This window comes from Nerophis lumbriciformis, linkage group LG02, assembly GCF_033978685.3.
Source record: "Nerophis lumbriciformis linkage group LG02, RoL_Nlum_v2.1, whole genome shotgun sequence".
Taxonomy (NCBI): domain Eukaryota; kingdom Metazoa; phylum Chordata; class Actinopteri; order Syngnathiformes; family Syngnathidae; genus Nerophis; species Nerophis lumbriciformis.
Window position 1 is genome coordinate 27,211,664 of NC_084549.2, and position 20,837 is coordinate 27,232,500.

General features: G+C 39.3%; 2 protein-coding genes across 2 annotated transcripts in view; both read left to right on the forward strand.

The window, feature by feature from the left end:
• The first annotated feature begins 1,376 nt into the window (after positions 1–1,376).
• Positions 1,377–16,596, forward strand: LOC133606260 (calpain-2 catalytic subunit-like). Its single transcript, XM_061960005.1, has 21 exons — positions 1,377–1,704; positions 1,923–1,992; positions 2,323–2,441; positions 5,709–5,842; positions 5,915–6,083; positions 6,168–6,251; positions 6,364–6,449; positions 8,563–8,637; positions 8,867–9,027; positions 9,199–9,368; positions 10,010–10,021; positions 10,487–10,698; positions 10,778–10,814; positions 10,886–10,951; positions 11,024–11,081; positions 11,144–11,208; positions 11,808–11,876; positions 11,984–12,062; positions 15,467–15,583; positions 15,660–15,718; positions 15,793–16,596. Exons 1-21 carry the CDS (start codon positions 1,468–1,470, stop codon positions 15,814–15,816), a joined length of 2,103 nt encoding a protein of 700 aa, XP_061815989.1. The 5' UTR covers positions 1,377–1,467; the 3' UTR covers positions 15,817–16,596.
• Positions 16,597–16,667: 71 nt separating this feature from the next.
• Positions 16,668–20,837, forward strand: part of cfl1l (cofilin 1 (non-muscle), like) — a 32,001-nt gene continuing 27,831 nt past the window's right edge. Inside the window, exon 1 of the mRNA XM_061960017.2 lies at positions 16,668–16,820. The gene's annotated coding sequence lies outside the window, so the exon portion shown is untranslated. The remainder of the gene's footprint in view (positions 16,821–20,837) is intronic.

Consider the following 20,837-nt stretch of genomic DNA (forward strand, 5'->3'; position numbering starts at 1 on the left):
GCATAAAACATGTCTTTAGAGTGTCCGCCCTGAGATCAGTAGGCCGTGAGTTCAAACCCCGGCCGAGTCATACCAAAGACTACAAAAATGGGACCCATTACCTCCCTGTGTGCCACTTAGCATTAAGGGTTGGAATTGGGGGTTAAATCACCAAAATGATTCCCGAACGTAGCCACTGCTGCTGCTCACTGCTCCTCTCACCTCCCAGGGGGTGAACAAAGGGATGGGTCGAATGCAGAGGTTAATTTCACCACACCTAGCGTGTGTGTGACAATCATTGGTACTTACTTTTTTCTGTGGCAGCGTCGGAGAAAGTTGTACACGTAAACCAACTACGGTGAGTTCAATTAGCAGGACAAAACGGCGCTGGCCAAATACTATCATCAGTGAAGCATAAACACAAACATATTAGAAATTAGGCAGGTTTGTGTTATGTTTGTACTCCTACAGAAACATTATTAAAACAACAAATATATTTTCCCCTCATCTTTTTCCATTTTTGAAAAAGCTCCAGCTGAGCCACAAGGGCGGCGCTAAAGAGCCGCGGACTGCTGCCTCCCGGGTTAACTGCTCGATAGAAAAGCGCTATATAAATCTAATCCATTATTATTATTATTATTATTATAGTCACCATTCTATTAGAAATTAGGCAGGTTTGTGTTATGTTTGTACTCCTACAGAAACATTATTAAAACAACAAATATATTTTCCCCTCATCTTTTTCCATTTTTGAAAAAGCTCCAGCTGAGCCACAAGGGCGGCGCTAAAGAGCCGCGGACTGCTGCCTCCCGGGTTAACTGCTCGATAGAAAAGCGCTATATAAATCTAATCCATTATTATTATTATTATTATTATAGTCACCATTCTTGTTCACAAGTTCTTAGACATGTTACGTGACAAGACATTAGCTTGCAGCTGACTCAATTGATTTGGTCCCACAGTTGAATATAAACTGGGTAATCTGGTTTGACGATGTGTGACATAGTATAATTCTTTCACTCGCCACAGGAAGAAAACCTGCATGGGAGAGGCTTGGTAACTTAACTCCAGTTGTAGGTGACGCCTTGTCGGATTTCAAGTAATCCACAGCAGCCTCAGCAGTTTAAAACAAAAATAATGATGGTTGTCTTGCGCCCTCAGGTTTCCATAACAACAGCCCTGTGCTGCAGATCATTGTCAGTCACTGCGCTAATGTTCATTGTGCAATTGACTATGACAGCTTTGTAGGCTGTCTCATTAAAGCAGAAATGCTTTTCATTAAGACACATGCAGAAAACAACTGTGTTCACACAAAAACCTGCCTTTGAAAAAAAAGGTGTATCAGGTAGTCGGTGCTTCAAAGTCCTGGAGTAGGAAAAACATAGGTGTGGCCTAACCTGATCTGTGCATATAGTAACCAACACACCTTGGAGCACACTCACTTTGGTAGGAGACAGTCACTAACAGGCACCCGAGAAGACCTTAAAAATGGCCGGCATAGCTTCTAAACTTCAGCACACCCGAGACAAACAGAGTGGGATTGGAACTAACGACCATGCGGTGCCGTACCTCAACCAAGACTTTGAGTCTCTGAGGAGAAGCTGCCTGGAGAGACGACGCCTATTTGAGGACGAAGCCTTTGAGCCTCTCCCGACATCTTTAGGCTTCAATGAACTGGGACCCGGTTCCTATAAAGTTCGAGGCATCGAGTGGCTGAGACCCAAGGTGGGTACTGTACAGTACATGCACGGACATTTTATGTAATCTATTCTTGTCATTAATTGTCCCAACTGTTTTTGAGTGTGTTTTCTGGCTTGTTGCCAAGCATCATGCAAAAATGAATGCCAAATAGGGGTGTGAAATGGTTGCAGGTGCGCCCATTGTTTGGTGTCTAAACTCAAAAGTCACATGTCATATTGTCAATAAACATTTCTTTGTCTCAGGATATTGTTTCCAATCCCAAATTCATCCTGGAAGATGCTACCAGGACTGATATTTGCCAGGGAGCACTTGGTGAGACACGCACACAAATACCTTTTTTATTTTTTTATTTTTTTTTTATAGACGTTGCATGCTTGAAAAACTTGAAAATCTTCATGTACTTCTCCTCCTCCTTCTCTTGGCTGTATAATTAAAAATGATCCTGCTCGGATTGACCGGCCTATCCTAGCAAATGAGCATGAGCTGTCTTTGTGTACAAAATATGCTTGCATGACATGCTTCACTCTGTCTACACTCTGTCTGGAACAATGTGAACAGGTGTGGGTGAGGCTGGGCGGGTAGTAGAGAGACATATGTTTTTGCAATACAGTATAGATTTAATACGATCACATTTTTGGTCAGGTGACTGTTGGCTCCTGGCGGCTATCGCCTCCTTGACACTCAACAAGCAGGTTTTGTCCCGTGTTGTGCCACATGACCAAAGCTTTGACAGGAACTATGCTGGCATCTTTCATTTTGAGGTACATTCATTCACACTCACACTACATTACATCCAAATAATGTGCAACAAAGGGTTTTGCATCAAATTAACCCAAAATGTAATCTATACAGTTGGCGACCCTAAGGGACTATCCCAGAAAAATGTCCAGATATAAATTGAGGATATGACCTGACACTAGGGCAGGGGTCAGCAACCCGCGGCTCTCGAGCCGCATGTAGCTCTTTAGTGCCACCCTAGTGGCTCCCTGGAGCATTTTTCAAAAAGGATTGAAAATGGAAAAAGATGGGGGAAAAATAATGTTTTTGTTTGAGGACAAACATGACACAAACCTTCCCAATTGTTAAAAAGCCCACTGTTTAGCTATCCCTCGTCTTGCAGGGATGATACTTGTAAGAAACTTACTTTATTTGTCGCCATGGAGACCAGGATTAGTGATTTAGAAGTTGCTAAAACACTGCCGACGGTGGATGGACGTTAGCCGCTAGCCATTTCTTAAAGCACCTCTTTCTGAGAGTGTTTCAGTGTTATAGCTTATACCTTTATCGTTAGTTTTTAAGCCAAAATGCGTCCATTCTCCCTTTTCTGTCTACACACTGTGTCTGCTTGTAAGTACTCTGTGATTGTGTGCCGCCGAACAGGCTTGTCTGCTCGTAAACCAGCAATGTCCCGACGTGACTTCGACGCGGGCGCGGAGGGGGCGGGACCGGTACATTTCAGAGACTGTATCGTACCGAAAATGATTCATTAGTATCGCGGTACTATACTAATGCCGGTATACCGTACAACCCTATTTTGTACTACTAATTTCGGCAGTTCTTGAACTCACCATAGTGTGGACTGTGACACAACAGTTTGTTTACATGTAAAATCTTCCACTCCTTCTTTGTCTCATTTTGTCCACCAAACGTTTTATACTGTGCGTGAATGCTGTTGTTGATGTTCTTGACTTCCATCCATTTTCTACCGCTTATTCCCTTTGGGGTCGCGGGGGGCGCTGGAGCCTATCTCAGCTACAATCGGGCGGAAGGCGGGGTACACCCTGGACAAGTCGCCACCTCATCGCAGGGCCAACACAGATAGACAGACAACATTCACACTCACATTCACACACTAGGGCCAATTTAGTGTTGCCAATCAACCTATCCCCAGGTGCATGTCTTTGGAGGTGGGAGGAAGCCGGAGTACCCGGAGGGAACCCACGCAGTCACGTTCTTGACTTGTTAGAGTGCTAATCCGGCATATTTGGTCAGTCCATGACTGCAAGCTAATCAATACTAACATGCTATTTAGGCTAGCTGTATGTACATATTGCATCATTGTGCCTCATTTTTTGATAGTAGGCTAATATAGACCCTTACATCATGTGTTGCCTTCATTATAACACTTATATAATACTTTTAAAGCCATTTTGATAGTAGGCTATTATAGCTATTATAGACACTTACATCATGTGTTGTCTTCATTATAACACATATAAGACTTTTATTTTTTTGCGGCTCCAGACAGATTTATTTTTGTATTTTTGGGTGTAATATGGCTCTTTCAACGTTTTGGGTTGCCGACCCTTGCACTAGGGTGTGAACAAGACGAGCCCAGATAAACATACCCCAACTCGCAGGTATTAACTATCTATCCCAGGACTATACATACCTTAACCCTGGGGTAAAAAACTGGATTAGACCAGATTATACCCTGTCAAGAAAGCATGCATTGGGTTAGCCCAGATTGTACTGTGAACCTGAATATAAAAAAATTCCTCTGCCCAGTATTCAAAGAACTACCCATTTGTATACCCTATAACCCTGAGGTAACAAAAGAAAGCAATATTATACCCTAGGCAAAAAATTATTTAGTACAGTAAATTTCCTAACCCTTGGGTAGAACTCTGCACAACTATTAGTATAAAGTTAAATTCGGGCTAGGACTATGGCATCAAAACAGTGCCTAGATCCTCACATTTAAAAACCACACTGCGCAGAGCGTCTTCTTGTTCGTGTTGTTAGTCTGTTTCTTTGTAGCTTTCTCTTTCTCCGAGCGTGTAAGGCATTGAATACACGATCCAGCAACTACTCTCTTTTGTAATCATTCACTTTGAACACCTATCTGCACGCGTATTGTGGATTTTACGACTAGGGATTGTAGTACTATTTTGAAGCCATATGGTGGTTAATTTATTTCAAACATACGTACAATTACAATATGATATTTTACACGTTTTCAGTTTCTCATTAAGGAATGTAATCTTCTTCTTCTGGGACTAACCCAGAAAATAACTATCCCCAACGTCTATTTATCCCAAGATATACTTTAACACAGGGGTGTCCAACGTTGTTCCATTGAGGGCTGCACGCTGAAATATTAAAGGATGCGGGGGCTTCTTTGATACCAATGCAATGTAGACCTATAGATGTTTTTAAGAATATAAAAACAGCCTGCATGTCAGCTTTGTGGTATTAGCAACAACATTTCCACTTTTTCTTCTTTTTCGAAATAGTATTTTTAGAATGTGCCGTGGTCCGTTTTTAAATCTGAGTTGTGGGCCACAGTTGGCCCACAGCCCTGTGGTCTAACCCCATGATGTAAATTGGACTAACCCAAACAATACCTCTACCAGGGCCTTTATAAAACTAATGTGGCTAAAAACTAATGTGGCCAGATACCATAACTGGGGTAAAAAAATGGTCAGGGTCAGATTATACCATAACACTGGGCCAAAAACTAAACCTGGCCTAAATCTAGGGTATACATTGTAATTACCCACAACATACCCTGATTGAAGTGAATAAACTGGATGTAGCACAGACTATGCTGATATAAAACTTGACCCCAGGGTAAAAATTGGACTGGAATAGTATAGGACTAGATCAGAATCTCCCCAAATCTTAGGGATAGCTAGGGCTATGGCAAAATACTGGACTAAAAACTGTAACTATGCCCAAAAAATACTGAACTACCACCAAAGCTGCCTACAAATCTGGTGTAAAGATGGGTCTAGCCTAAATACAGTGATACCCTAAAATACACCAGGTTATATATTCTGCAGTGGGCTACATAACAAACAAAAATTGGACTATAATAAACAGGAAGGTCCTAGTATATACCCAGTCCTTGGGGATGAATTGGACTAACCCAAAGATACCTCAACCCTATGGTACAAACTAAACTAGCAGAGAACACAGTGCAACCCTGGGCATAGGTGGAAAAGCCTATCCCAGAATATGCTGTACACTCTGGTGTATGAACTCCTGTACAATGGCTGCTACACCACGTCCTCTTGCATTGTCAGTTCTGGCAGTTTGGTGAATGGGTGGATGTGGTGATTGATGACCGCTTGCCGACCAAGGATGGAGAACTGATGTTTGTCCACTCAGCCGAAGGATCAGAATTTTGGAGTGCACTGCTGGAGAAGGCCTACGCCAAGTATGAGAGACACATGCTTTGGTTTTATTCTTCCAGGTCTAGATCCTTACAGGCCTTACTTTTATGTGACAGGCTAAATGGATGCTATGAGTCCCTATCTGGAGGAAGCACTACTGAAGGTTTCGAGGACTTCACTGGAGGCATTGCTGAGCGACATGAACTTTCTAGTGCCTCACCTCACCTCTTCAATATCATGAGGAAGGCCCTGGAAAGAGGCTCCCTTCTTGGATGTTCCATTGATGTCAGTTTTGAGTGTCTCGCTTCTACCACATTTATATTGATTAGTATATGACACTCTTTTCACTTACGCTTCAAATCATCCTAGATCACCAGTCAGGCTGACTCTGAAGCCGTCACGTATCGCAAACTGGTGAAGGGCCATGCCTACTCTGTGACAGGAGTTGAGGAGGTAAAGAGTCAGTAGTATGAGTGGTTAACTATCAAATAGCAAACATATCTAATCAAATATGCTCAATGTAAATATCTCTACCCTGTGCATTTACCACCTCATTGTGTGTCAGGTGGACTTCAGAGGAAACCCACAAAAGCTGGTCAGGATCAGAAATCCATGGGGCCAAGTGGAGTGGAATGGAGCCTGGAGCGACACGTGAGTATAGTAAACACCTAAACCTACATGTCAATCTTTGTTAAATATTCATACAAACTACTAGTATGGGTATGGTATTTTAATGTATTTTTGAAACATGCATACATGCAACAATTACAATATGACACATCACATATTCCCAGTTTCTCGTTATATGTCCGAAAAGAGAAGGAAGAGAAGAGCATATTTATTTCTACTCATTTTCCGTTTGATAGCAAGTTCTAACATATTTGTATGTTCACTTCCTGTGCTCAATCTGTGACACAAACAAATACAGAAATTAAGATAGATAAATAAATAACGTTCTTATAAATGAACAATTAAATACAGTAAGTTGTGATAGGATTGTCTAGTTTTTGATAAGGGTCAATATGTTTATCAGTATTCTTCTTCCTCGTACTTTGTAAACACTTTGAGTTTCTAAAACAGCTTATAAAAATGGATCATCTTAGAACATTGTTTGACTTCTTAGCTTAATCTGTTCCACAGTTTATTTCCACATATTGATATGCTAAAGGTCTTAAGTGTTGTACATGCATACAAATGTTTTGGGTACATTTTTTTCCTCAGTGTATATTTTACTTATTTGTTTTAGAAGAATCATTGTTGTACATATTTGGGTAGCAGGTTATAGTTTACTTTGTGAAACATTTTAGCTGTTTCCAAATGCATCAAAACATTGAAAATCAATATTTTTCATTTGAATGATCTCGATAGCCAACATGATGTGATATTCCAATCAACATCTTTTTGTAACAAGATCAATAAGTGAAGCGTGCTTTTGTAGTTATTTCCCCAAATTTCTACACAAAAAGTCAGATATGCTAGTAAAGAATATGGAGAGATTTTTGCTCCAAAGCATATTTAGCTTTATTCTTTGTTGAAGTATTTATTGCCACAAAGTTGTATATAATTATTAGATTTCCAGTTTATTTTATCATCTATTATTACACCTATAAATTAAATTGTTTTTGACTGTCAATGTCTGCTCCTTCAATTTGTATTTGTGTTTGACATTCTCTCCCGCTGTTACCGAATAGCATTAATTGAATTTTACTGTTATATAAAGAGAGTTTGTTTTTGTCAAGCCATCTCTTTAATGTATTCATTTCTACTGTTATTATTTGTATTAGCTTATGTGTGCTCTCTCCTGAACAAAGTGCGGCCGTGTTGTCTGCAAATGGCATTAACTTTAAATCCTTTGTAACTTTGCAAATGTTGTTTATATAGAGATTGAACACTTTTTGAATCAAGTATTGTTTATTGTTATTGTTTATTAATTTACAATATAACATACATCTATGAACATGGATGCATATGTAAAAGTGCAATATATTTATCTGTACAGTAATCTATTTATATCTGCACCTTTTTTTGTAAATGCAAACACTCTTATTGCTCTTTTATCCTGCACTACAACGAGCTATTGCAACAAAATTACGTTTTTATCTGTACTGTAAAGTTCAAATTTGAATGACAATAAGCTGAGATAGGCTCCAGCACCTCCGCGACCCCAAACGGGACAAGCGGTAGAAAATGGATGGATAGAAGGAAGTCTAAGTCTGATCACTGAGGTACCCCGCATTATATATTTAGAGCTGCAGCTAGTTTGCTTCACGTATTGTTTCCTATTGGTTGTGGAGCTTCTTACCAAGTTTGAGACCAACCCTCTGATGCCATATTTCTAATTTGTAAATTAAGTTATTATGGTTAATTGTATCAAATGCTTTTGTTAAGTCCATAAACACTGCAGCTGCTCACTGCACAGATCAAATTATCGATTTAGTTTTTTACATTAGATCCTAAACGAAATGCAGTGGATAATACTATATCTTTATGTAATGATCTTCATAATCAGGAGACATGGAAGAAAAATGACGCCTATTTAGCAACGATATGAGGCTAGGAAAAACAGGCTCTGCTCTGGTGACTCATCAGGGACTGCTTGCATGGGCGTTACTGACTTTCTTGTGTTGACTTCCTTGAATGCCAGTCGCAATCCCGGTTAAATTTTTGAATCTAAAGGCCTTCACTAATACTTCTGAGATGTTGTACACTTGGTCACATTCAGTGAGCAAAGCTAACCAGAAGAAAATATTGCCTATTGTTCTAGGTCCTCTGAGTGGAGATGTATTAGCGATCAGGACCGACAGAGGCTGACCAACCGGCGTGAAGATGGGGAGTTCTGGTAATCAATCAGTCTCATACACACAGTAACTGAAAATGAGAAATGCTGTGACATATCTTGGGGTACTGAAACACTCCTCTGGGATTTTTTGTATCTTTGGCAATACAGAAGTAAACCAAACAAGTCTCAGCTGTGTATAGTACATAACAAGCTGCATCCCCTTTTATTGTAGCATCACACATCACCCTGTCCATTTTCACACAGGCATGATAAACCACTCTTCCCACAGGATGTCATTTTCTGATTTTCTGCGAGAATATTCCCGCTTGGAGATCTGCAACCTCACTCCTGATGCCCTCACAGGGAGTGAGTTCAAGAAGTGGGCGGAGACAGAATTCGAGGAGACGTGGAGAACCGGCGTGTCTGCTGGTGGCTGCAGAAACTATCCAGGTACTTTACTTAAGATCACTTGACACAATGTTGAATTGGTTTTTTGGTAGTTGCCGTTGAAATGTCGCTCCATGTTCGATTGAAGTTTGTAGTCTAAGTTTATTTCGAGCATTTATAAAGTTTCAATATGATACATCACATATTGTACATGTTTTTTATGTTTTTGTTTAGATACCTTCTGGACAAATCCTCAGTTTGTCATCAAACTGGACGATGTGGACGATGACCCCTATGACGGCGAAGAGGGATGCACCTTCATTGTGGGCTTGATGCAGAAGAACAAGCGTAGCAAAATGAAAATGGGCGAGAAAATGGACACCATTGGCTTTGCTATATATGAGGTCAGTTATTCTATAAGTCAGGGGTCTCCAACCTTTTTTGTACCAGGGGCTGGTTTGATGTAAGCATTATTTTCATGGACTACCCAGCTTGCAAAGATTGTAATAAATCCATTAGAAGAAGACAGCCTGACATTTCCTTAAACTTGGACAGACACATCTATACCTTTGGCCATTCTGAGCCAGTAATTTCCAGAACTTATCTCATCCTGTGTGAAGCCTCCATTTTACTAATGATTTCCAATGTTGCAAAAAAGTGTAGAATAAAAATTAAAATACAACATTTCTGTCAAAGAAATTTTCCGTCAGCCTTTGATAGTAGGCTAATATAGCTAATATTGACACATCATGTATTGCCTTCATTTTAACACTTACATAAGGCTTTTAATTTTTTGTGGCTCCAGACAGATCTTTGTTTTGTATTTTTGGTCTAATATGGCTCTTTCAACATTTTGGGTTGCCGACCCCTGGTCTAGTGGGACAGGCAAAAGTCAAGTAAAAAAAAAAAAAGTGGTTGTTTATAAATTATTTAATGTTTCGGTGTTCCCCGGTAGCAAATGTGTCACGGACCGGTAAAGTGAAATTCGACTTGATCCTTTTGCAGCTTTTCCTAAAGTGCATTTGTTTTTGTATTTGTCTTACAGCTGCCTTCTGAGGTACGAGTGCAAAAAAGGAGACACTTCACTGGCTGACATCGCATGCAATCCATTTCTGGTCTTAAGCAGTTTTTCCCATATGAAATAGGAATACAGTAGAACATTTTGTTTCACAGACGCTCACATTCAACATTTTTAACTGCCACACACGCGTAAAAAGAAGTTAATCTCCATGTAAGACAACAAAACAAACCACACCGCTTTAGTTTTAAAAACAAGTGATGCATGCAGTATGTTGATACTACTTTGAAAGTGAGTCTGCTTCAGGTAACTACCTGTGCATTGTATCATACTTCTCTCAAAGCCATTCATTGTGTTAATCCTCCTGTTGAAGTGTCGCAAAAAACCATTGAGCTACTTCACTATATTCTGACGTACCTGGAAAGGCTGAATCAGTCACTCCAAATAGGAAGGATCTACCCTTAATTTCTCTTGTGACCTTTCCCACATGTGTGTCACTTATAGTACTCTGGTGCCAAGCAAGTGCACCTGAAGAGAAATTTCTTCATGCGTAACCGTTCGGCTGCACGCTCCGAGACCTTCATCAATTTACGAGAAGTGTCGAATCGCCTCCATCTACCTCCGGGGGAGTACCTCATCATGCCCTCTACCTTTGATCCTAACAAGAACGGAGATTTTTATGTGCGGGTGTTCTCTGAAAAAACGGCTGACTTTCAGTAAGTAAAACCGCAGCGCAGTGTGGCACCGTAAGAAATATCACAAAAATGTAACACAATTATCTGTTGCTGCCTTTAGTGAAATTGACGATCCAGTTGACAGCCATGTCAAACAGGTAACATCCTTAGGCATCCATACAGTGGTGGTAAGAATGCACGAGAAAACGTTTTTTTGTTCAATTCATAGACTGACATTGATGAAAGCGATGTTGACGATCGGTTCAAGAGTATGTTTGGACAGCTGGCCGGACATGTAAGTTATCAATAATTTGATATTTCATTTTGAAGTACTTCTGATTGGTAAATATGTCACTGTGACTCTTAGGACATGGAGATTAGTGTGTTTGAACTACAGAAAATTCTCAACAGAGTGGTGGTAAAAAGTAAGAACAATTATCATCTTTTGCATGAAATGCAGAAAATCATATCCAGATTTCATTTGCAGGAAGTGACATCAAAACCAACGGGTTCAGCCTGAGTACCTGCCGCAACATGGTCAATCTGCTTGATGTATCCTTCTTACTTAGCCGTGATTTCAAATTCAGTTCTGTTGGGTAGACAATCTGGGTTCGTGTTCCCATCTCAGGTTTGTGTATTAATGTGCGTCAGCTGCATAAAGAATGTGACATCTGGCCAGCATGGTCTTGTCCAAGCATACTGTGACTGGTGCTTCAATGAAGGGGTACTAAAAAATGTTTATGGTTATGGTTTAAATTTATTTTGAACATACACACAGTTACAATATGATACATCACATAATTCACATAATATCATGTCTCTTTACAATACGTCCAAAAAGGAGTAGGAAGAGGCAAAGTGTATTTAATCCTGCACCTTTTACAATTCATAACAGTTACTAACACATATGTTCACTTCCTGTTCTCATTTTGGCAGTTTAAATATCTGTCAGTTTAGACATTTCCAAACCCTTTACAATGGAAAATGTACGGCTTGGTGGAAATTGGTCTTTGTTTACCTGCTTCTATACTATATTGAGTTGATCGCAATTTAACTTCTGTACAGTACTGCAAAGGGATACAGAGCAAAAACTCGGCACAAAGTACTCTTATAAATCATGTTCACAATTGCCTTTAACAATCTCTTCAAAGAAAGATGGAACTGGCAAGTTGGGATTGGTAGAGTTTAAGATTCTTTGGTCCAAGATCGAAAAGTTCTTGGTAATTTTATATTTTTTGTATATTATACACAATCGAAGCACATCCAATGCAAGAGCTATACCCCGAAAAATCCTTCAAGATTAACAAGTGTTGGGTTCTCCCTTCAGAAAATTTACAGAGCGAGAGATGCAGATAATAGTGGCTGCATGAGCTCCACTGAGATGCGGTCGGCAGTCGAAGATGCTGGTGAGTCCATTCCGAATAAAGGATACTTTAGAGCATGAAACAAAACACAGAAGGCAAAAGTAATGCATAAAGGTATAGATCAGTGCTATTCTGGGAATGACACCATACAGACCCCCCCGAGTTCAGTTCAAAACTTGGGAGACAAACATTTTTGCATTAAGTTCTAAAAACACTAAAGTGCCTGTGTCGCTTAGAGGAACTTGGGCCTCTGTAAACACATTAGCAGACTCTTCCATTGGCATTTTAACCTTGCTAGCAGACACAGAACACTGGGGTCCAAACTTGCGATTTACATAACTGAGGCGCTCCTCAAGGCACCCCTTTAAGTTCTCTCCTTTTTAGTTGTTACAATTTTTTTCTGTAATGTGTTTTATGTAACTAAGGTGTTGCTGTAGCTCGTTTACTGTTTACGTCGATAGTCATTTGTTCAACTTATTCAGTTATACTACAAACTCTGTTTCCATATGAGTTGGGAAATTGTGTTAGATGTAAATATAAATGGAATACAATGATTTGCAAATCCTTTTCAACCCATATTCAATTGAATGCACTACAAAGACAATATATTTGATGTTCAAACTCATAAACTTTTTTTTTTTTTTTTTTGCAAATAATTATTAACTTAGAATTTCATGGCTGCAACACGTGCCAAAGTAGTTGGGAAAGGGCATGTTCACCACTGTGTTACATGGCCTTTCCTTTTAACAACACTCAGTAAACGTTTGGGAACTGAGGAGACACATTTTTTAAGCTTCTCAGGTGGAATTCTTTCCCATTATTGTTTGATGTACAGCTTAAGTTGTTCAACAGTCCGGAGGTCTCCGTTGTGGTATTTTAGGCTTCATAATGCGGCACACATTTTCAATGGGAGACAAGTCTGGACTACAGGCAGGCCAGTCTAGAACCCGCACTCTTTTACTATGAAGCCACGTTGATGTAACACGTGGCTTGGCATTGTCTTGCTGAAATAAGCAGGGGAGTCCATGGTAACGTTGCTTGGATGGCAACATATGTTGCTCCAAAACCTGTATGTACCTTTCAGCATTAATGGCGCCTTCACAGATGTGTAAGTTACCCATGTCTTTGGCAGTAATACACCCCCATACCATCACAGATGCTGGCTTTTCAACTTTGCACCTATAACAATCCGGATGGTTCTTTTCCTCTTTGGTCTGGAGGACACGACGTCCACAGTTTCCAAAAACAATTTGAAATGTGGACTCGTCAGGCCACGAAGCACTTTTCCACTTTGTATAAGTCCATCTTAGATGAGCTCAGGCCCAGCGAAGCCGACGGCGTTTCTGGGTGTTGTTGATAAACGGTTTTTGCCTTGCATAGGAGAGTTTTAACTTGCACTTACAGATGTAGCGACCAACTGTAGTTACTGACAGCGGGTTTCTGAAGTGTTCCTGAGCCCAGTGGTGACATCCTTTACACACTGATGTCGCTTGTTGATGCTGCTTACGTGCAGTGATTTCTCCAAATTCTCTGAACCCTTTGATGATATTACAGACCGTAGATGGTGAAATCCCTAAATTCCTTGCAATAACTGGTTGAGAAAGGTTTTTCTTAAACTGTTCAACAATTTGCTCACGCATTTGTTGACAAAGTGGTGACCCTCGCCCCATCCTTGTTTTTGAATGACTGAGCATGTCATGGAATCTACTTTTATACCCAATCATGGCACCCACCTGTTCCCAATTTGCCTGTTCACCTGTGGGATGTTCCAAATAAGTGTTTAATGAGAATTCCTCAACTTTATCAGTATTTATTGCCACCTTTCCCAACTTCTTTGTCACATGTTGCTGGCATCAAATTCTAAAGTTAATGATTATTTGCAAAAAAAAAATGTTTATCAGTTCGAACATCAAATGTGTTGTGTTTGTAGCATATTCAACTGAAAATGGGTTGAAAATGATTGGCAAATCATTGTATTCCGTTTATATTTACATTTAACACAATTTCCCAACTCATATGGAAACGGGGTTTGCATAAGTATTCTTCAAAGTTCCATCTTTTTCATCATTTGGGCTATTCAACTGGTGACCCGCAACTTCAGTTCAAAAAACTTGTGAGACTCACATTTTTGCAGCAGAATCCTAAAAACAATTGGGTTGTCATAGAGGTTATATTTTTGCAGAAGGTCCTTTAAAAACAGCAGATTGCTCCTGTAGCTCTGACAAAATGAATAGACCAAAATCAAATGTCCACTGTAGAGGACGCTGGTGCTACTGAATAGACAAAATAAGACTAATAGTTTACCTCAGGGACCGGCAACCCAAAGTGTTGAAAGAGCCATATTGGACCAAAAATACAAAAAAAATATCTGTCTGGAGCCTCCAACAAATAAAAGCCTTGTATAAGTGTTATAATGAAGGCAACACATGACGTACGTGTCTATATTAACCTACTATCAAAATTACTAAGTGTGTCACAGGCTGACGCAAATCTTCGTAGACAGAAATGCTGACAGTAATCTACATATTTTTACAACAATGGAAAACATTAGTAAAACAGAGGCTTCTCAGAGGGTGAGATAACTCCTGGCATAGAATGGCCAAAAGTATAAATGTGTGTGTCCAAGATAAGGAAACGCCAGGCTGTCTTCTTCTGATGGATTTATTACAATCTTTGCAAGTTGGGTAACGTTTGCTGTGGTCTGGAACAACATGGCACACAACTATCAGAAATGCAGCCAATATTACATACAGATAATGTGTCATGAGACATTCAAATTTAAATTAAATACACAGAGGACATAAGTAAAGGTAATTAAAGGAGCTCAAATATACCTACAAAAGTGGCACAATGATGCAATATGTACATACAGCTAGTCTAGATAGCACCTTAGCATTGATTAGCTTGCAATCATGCAGTGGCCAAATATGCCTGATGAGCACTCCACACAAGTCAATAACATCAACAAAGCTCACCTTTTTGCATTCATGCACAGCATAAAAAGTTTGGTGGACAAAATAAGACAAAGAAGGAGTGGCATAAAACATGTCTTTCTGTGGCAGTGTCGTAGAAAGTTGTACTTGTAATCAAACTACGACAATTTCAAAGACCACTGAAATTAAGACAAAACGGCGCTCGCCAAATACTCTCATCAGTAAAGCATGTTTAATATACAGTGGGATTTCTAACAGTTATGTCATGTTGGTCCTCCTACTGAAACCATATTAATACAAAAATTTGTGTGCATTTTTTAAAAAACTCCAGGGAGTCACTAGGTCGGCGCTAAAGAGCCGCATGCGGCTCTAGAGCCACTGGTTGCTGACCCCCAGTTTAACTAATAGTAACAAAACAATTTTGTTGAATATCCCTGATTTACGTGGATTTTGCTTTGTGTACTTTGTGGGATGTGAATTTCTCTTTATTTGATGTTATTGTTTTTTTGGCAGGTTTCTCTCTCAATAACCCACTGCATCAGATCATTGTGGCTCGCTACAGAGAACCAAGCTACACCATTGACTTTGACAACTTTGTGTGCTGCCTGGTCCGCTTAGAGTCACTCTTCAGTGAGTTGTTGCTCTGTACAATTTCGCCAAAAGTATTATTATTTGTCTTTCCAACAATTATTTTCCCTTACAACAGATACATTCAAGACCCTGGACAAATCAGGTTCCGGTGTGATAGAGCTGACTATGATGGAGGTAAGAGAGTCAAGTCAGAGTCAAAATATTAGATGAAAATTTGTAAATAACGGTTTCTTTGTTTTTCTTTCCAGTGGCTTAATCTGGCCATGTTGTAGAGGAGCTTCTCACACTATGGATATGAAAGACTCGTACTTGTGTTGTTGTTGTTCAACATAACATTATTTTGGTTGTGGTGTGGAGTCTCATTGGTCAAATCAAGGGAACATTATCTAATATTCTAACAAATATTGAATCTATGTAAAATATGAATGATTGTGTTCAATAAAAAAAAAAAAAAAAACATTTAAATTTTTTTAACCTGTTTCCCTGTATTCACTGCACTAAAAATGTTTCATTTCAATTTCACTCACTGTAATATAATCACTGTTGCCTCCTGGTGGTTATTAAAAAAATAGTCCATCACTTTAGTGTTGTCAATGCAAAACAAATACACTCTACGTTTGAAAAAGTAATTTTATACACAGTAATTGTACTTAAAGTCATTAAAAAAACTATTCCCTTGTAAAAGATAATTAAGTAAAACCACATTGATTTTGTTTAACTTCCCTAGGTAAAACATTACAAATCAAAGACAAATTTAAAAAAAAGTGATGTAAAATATGTTTTTTTGTTGTTTGTTTCATTCTCTTTCAAGTAGTTTTTCCTTCCTTGTCTTTTATTTTATTGTGGTTATTTAGGATGTCTTGTTGTCTGAATGGTGGCAAACTGTTCTGGCGGTGATTGAGTATATATTTTTATGACCACATTTTGTAATTGTATATGGTATTGTTGCTATTGTAAAATAAGGTGTTGATGTAGGTATTTGTTTTTGTGTGTGTATCGTAATTTTGTTGACATAAAGTTTTGGGGGAAAAAATAAAAACGTTTTTCCGGTGTGCTGACGTAGTTCATCCCACCAACCAATCAGATGTAACAATCTTAACGACGTAGGCATTATGCTGGCGAATCAGTTTTCATTTTGTTCACTCACTCGGAGCCCATACGTATAAGCATACGCATCGTCGTTAACTCGAATTTTCTGGAATTCGTTGGAATGTGACTTTGCCATATACGTAAATCTAGATTTATAATCTCGGCCGTGGATTGTACACACAAAAAGGTACGTAGAACACTTGTATATATGTTGTTGTATGGAGACGTTAAAATGGGGTTGTCGTTGTTCCAACTTCTTGGATCAATGACGTAACCGTCATAGATATTGTATACCGACGGTATGGTAACCGCAATAAAGAATGACTAGGCCCGTCATGCAACGAAAAGTTCACGGTAAACCGTTGCTTTAACATTTCATCGAATTAATTTATTGACAATCTTATGATGTAATTTTGGTAGAGCTGCATTCCATCATACTTTGGGAAACACATATTTTGTTTACATGACAAAAAGAATCATAGGGGCGCACATGGACTTATTGTAACACAATTAGTAGTATTATCGTTGTAAAGTCAGACAGCTGTAGTCTTAAAATGTAGTGTCGGCTATGTTCCTAAAAAAATAGTAAATACGAACCCATCCATCCATCCACCCATCCATCCATCCAATCCAATTTCTATCTACCTAAATTAACATTTAAAAGTCACCTACACTGTACAGGAAAAACATGAAGGACATATCCTGTACACTACAGCCATAAAAGGAATACATGCAAACAATGAAAGAGTAATAACAAGGTAGAACAATTCTTAACCTTTTACCCTGCGAGAGATAAGCTTATCGGAAGGAGGAAGTCTCAATAATGAGACCATTATGCTGCTAAGGCCATGTCCACTCAAACATGACTACTTTAAAGTGCTCATGTTATGCAAAACCCCATTTTCTTGCCTGTTGGTGCCTGATTTTGTGTATTTGGGATCCCCATAAGTCCCAACAATGTGAAATCCTTCCATGGAGTCATAGCAGAGATATTTATAAAATAATCTTGCCCTCCAAACTTTCTTCAAACAAAGCTGTTCAGAATTTTAAGACTTTAATGACGTGTTTTGCCTTTGTTACATCATTCTCTCGATGAGGGTCAAGCACACCTGTGAAGTGAAAACCATTTCAGGTCTTAAAGCTCATCGAGAGAATGCCAAGAGTGTGCAAAGCGGTAATTAGAGCAAAGGGTGGCTATTTTGAAGAAACTAGAATATAAAACATGCTTTCAGTTATTTCACCTTTTTTTGGTAAGTACATAACTCCACATGTGTTCATTCATAGTTTTGATGCCTTCAGTAACAATCTACAATGTAAATAGTCATGAAAATAAAGAAAACTCATTGAATGAGAAGGTGTGTCCAAACTTTTGGCCTGTACTGTATATGTATATATACTGTATATGTGTGTATGTAGGGCTGGGCGATATGGCCTTTTATTAGTATCTCGATATTTTTAGGCTATGTCACGATCAGTGTTGGGACTAACGCGTTACAAAGTAACGCGTTAGTGTAACGCCGTTAGTTTCGGCGGTAACTAGTAATCTAACGCGTTATTTTTTTTTTATTCAGTAATTTAGTTACCGTTACTACATGATGCGTTATTGCGTTATTTTACGTTACTTTTGATGTAGTATCGGCTAGAAACAGAAGCGCTGCGGTGAAGTTCTTCTGAATCTTCCTCTGTCACAAGCCGGAGAGAAGAAAAGAGGCGCGGTATATATGTGTGTGTGTGTGTGTGGGTGTGGGTAGGCACACAAGTGAAAAAAAAAAAGTTGTTGGCACGTTCAGTCCACACACAGCGTGGTCATGGCGAGCGGAGTAACGGAGGAGCTTGAACGCCCCCGCCATTGAATCGGTGTGTTTATAAGTGCAGACTCGGTTGTGCAAAACGAGGGTTTTAAACACATGCTGAACGTGCTTGAACCACGTTACGACATCCCGTCGCGCACCCACTTCAGCAATAAGATTGTGCCAGATCTTTATGAGCAGGAGAAGAAAAAAGTTGTGGATGAACTATCCCGAGCATCAGCTGTTGCGCTCATGACAGACGGGTGGACGTCCAGCGGAACTATAAGCGCTCACTTCATCACAGCAGACTGGGAGATGAGAAGACACGCCCCCTCTACGAGAGTCACCTTGCACAGGTACTGACACAAGCAGTGGAGGAATGGAAGATAAAGATATCCCAGTCACATGTGATAATGCCAAAAATCAAATAATTACAGAGAATGAGGCAGGACTGGGACCACAGATAGGTGCTTTGCACATGTAGTGAATTTGGCATCACAGAAGGGAATCTCAGTCAATAGGATGGAGCGCCTCTTTGGGAGGATCAGGAAGGTTTCTTACTTCCACCCAAGCACAACAGCTGCTCATGTGCTTAAGACAAAGCAAGAAATGCTAAAGCTGCCTGCTCATACATGATGTCCCAACGAGGTGGAACTCCATTTATGATATGTTGGAGCAGCAGGCAGCTATATACTCTGCATTGACCCACAACACCCTGAAGACAAATGTCACCCTGTCTGATGATGATGTGAGAGTGGCAGATGAGGTCCTCCAGGTGCTTAAACCCCTCAAAAGTGTTCCATCTCTACTGAGCACTGAAACTTCACCATCTGTGTCAATGATCCTGCCACTGAAAACAAGGATTCTACAATCCATGGCTCCAAGTGTGGAAGACAACAGCATCACTCCAGATGTCAGCCTTTATTTCACTACCTATGTTTCAAGGAAGATGATGTTTCTTCTTATGTTGCACTTAAACTTGTTTTTTATTAATGGTCATTGGTCCAAGTTTAAAGAAAGGAGGAATGCCTTTTTATGTTGCACTGTTTTTCATTAATTATGTTAAAAGGAAAATAAAAATGTATGTCAAGTTGATCAACAGATTGTATTATTCTCCAGTGCAATAACAGTACTGAAATGAAGGCAAAAAGGGCATTAATGGGAGCTTTAAAAAAAAAAAGAAGAAAAAAAGAAGTAACTAAATAGTTACTTTTCACAGTAACGCATTACTTTTTGGTGTAAGTAACTGAGTTAGTAACTGAGTTACTTTTGAAATAAAGTAACTAGTAACTGTAACTAGTTACTGGTTTTCAGTAACTAACCCAACACTGGTCACAATATATATCTCCATATTTTGCCTTAGCCTTGAATGAACACTTGATGCATATAATCACACCACTATGATGATTCTATGTGTCTACAATAAAACATTCTTGTTCATACTACATTAATATATGCTCATTTTAAACTTTCATGCAGAGAGGGAAATCACAACTAAGTCAATTTACCAAAACTGTATTTATTAAACAGTTATTAAGCAGTGGCACAAACATTCATGTAATATCAAAACAGAAAGTGCAAGATTGTCAGAGACATTTTAAAATAAGCTACTAGTGCACTTTTGTGCATGATGTCACTAAGATGACATATCAAAACAACACTAAATTAAAGTGTACTTTTTGTACAGAACGCCACTGCAATAGTTAAAAACAAATAAAGTGCATTTTTGTGCATGATGTCACATAAGATATTTCAATAACTGTCAGATAAAAATTAGCTGCATAATAGGAAATCAAATAGTGGATGTCCTTCGCTATGTGGTAGGTTACTGCGGACGTTATCTCCTTCTGTTGACTATTTTTTTCATACTGTGTTGATCTGGAAATGGCAGACGCCAGGCTCAATTGGGTCAGTGCTGGTTGCTTCGGCATTTTGTTGGGTGTGGCACCGGCCGGAGATGTTGACATGCGGAGTTTCAAGCACTCCTTATTGTCTAATGGGTGACTTTTCAAAGGATGGTACAAATTAGTAGTGCTGCTACTTTTTGTAGCAACACTTTTGCCGCAAACTTGACATATTACGGTTGTCTGTTCAACATCTTCCCGCTTGAAGCCAAACCACCGCCAGACGGTTCCTCCATTTGTTAACAGATTCGCATCTTTCTCGTATTACCACTTGCACCGCTCCGCTTGCACCACCTGCCACTGCTAACGCACAAGGTGCGCTTGTTTTATCACTCTTGTGAGAAGGAGAGACAAGAAAGAGTGAGAAAAGCCTGAAGTGTAATGCCCGGAGCTAAAAGCAACTGAGTGAGAACGTATACTTGAATACTCACGATTAGGACTGCAACAACTAATCGATTAAAATTGATTATAAAAATGGTTGGCGATTAATTTAGTCATCGATTCGTTGGA

What these genes read in the sequence shown, in the direction of transcription:
- LOC133606260 (XM_061960005.1), top strand. Translation starts at nt 1,468, where the DNA reads ATGGCCGGCATAGCTTCTAAACTTCAGCACACCCGAGACAAACAGAGT. An exon ending in CTGTGACAGGAGTTGAGGAG is followed by an intron (nt 6,252 to 6,363) that starts GTAAAGAGTCAG and finishes ATTGTGTGTCAG; the next exon opens with GTGGACTTCAGAGGAAACCC. An exon ending in CAACAGAGTGGTGGTAAAAA is followed by an intron (nt 11,082 to 11,143) that starts GTAAGAACAATT and finishes TTTCATTTGCAG; the next exon opens with GAAGTGACATCAAAACCAAC.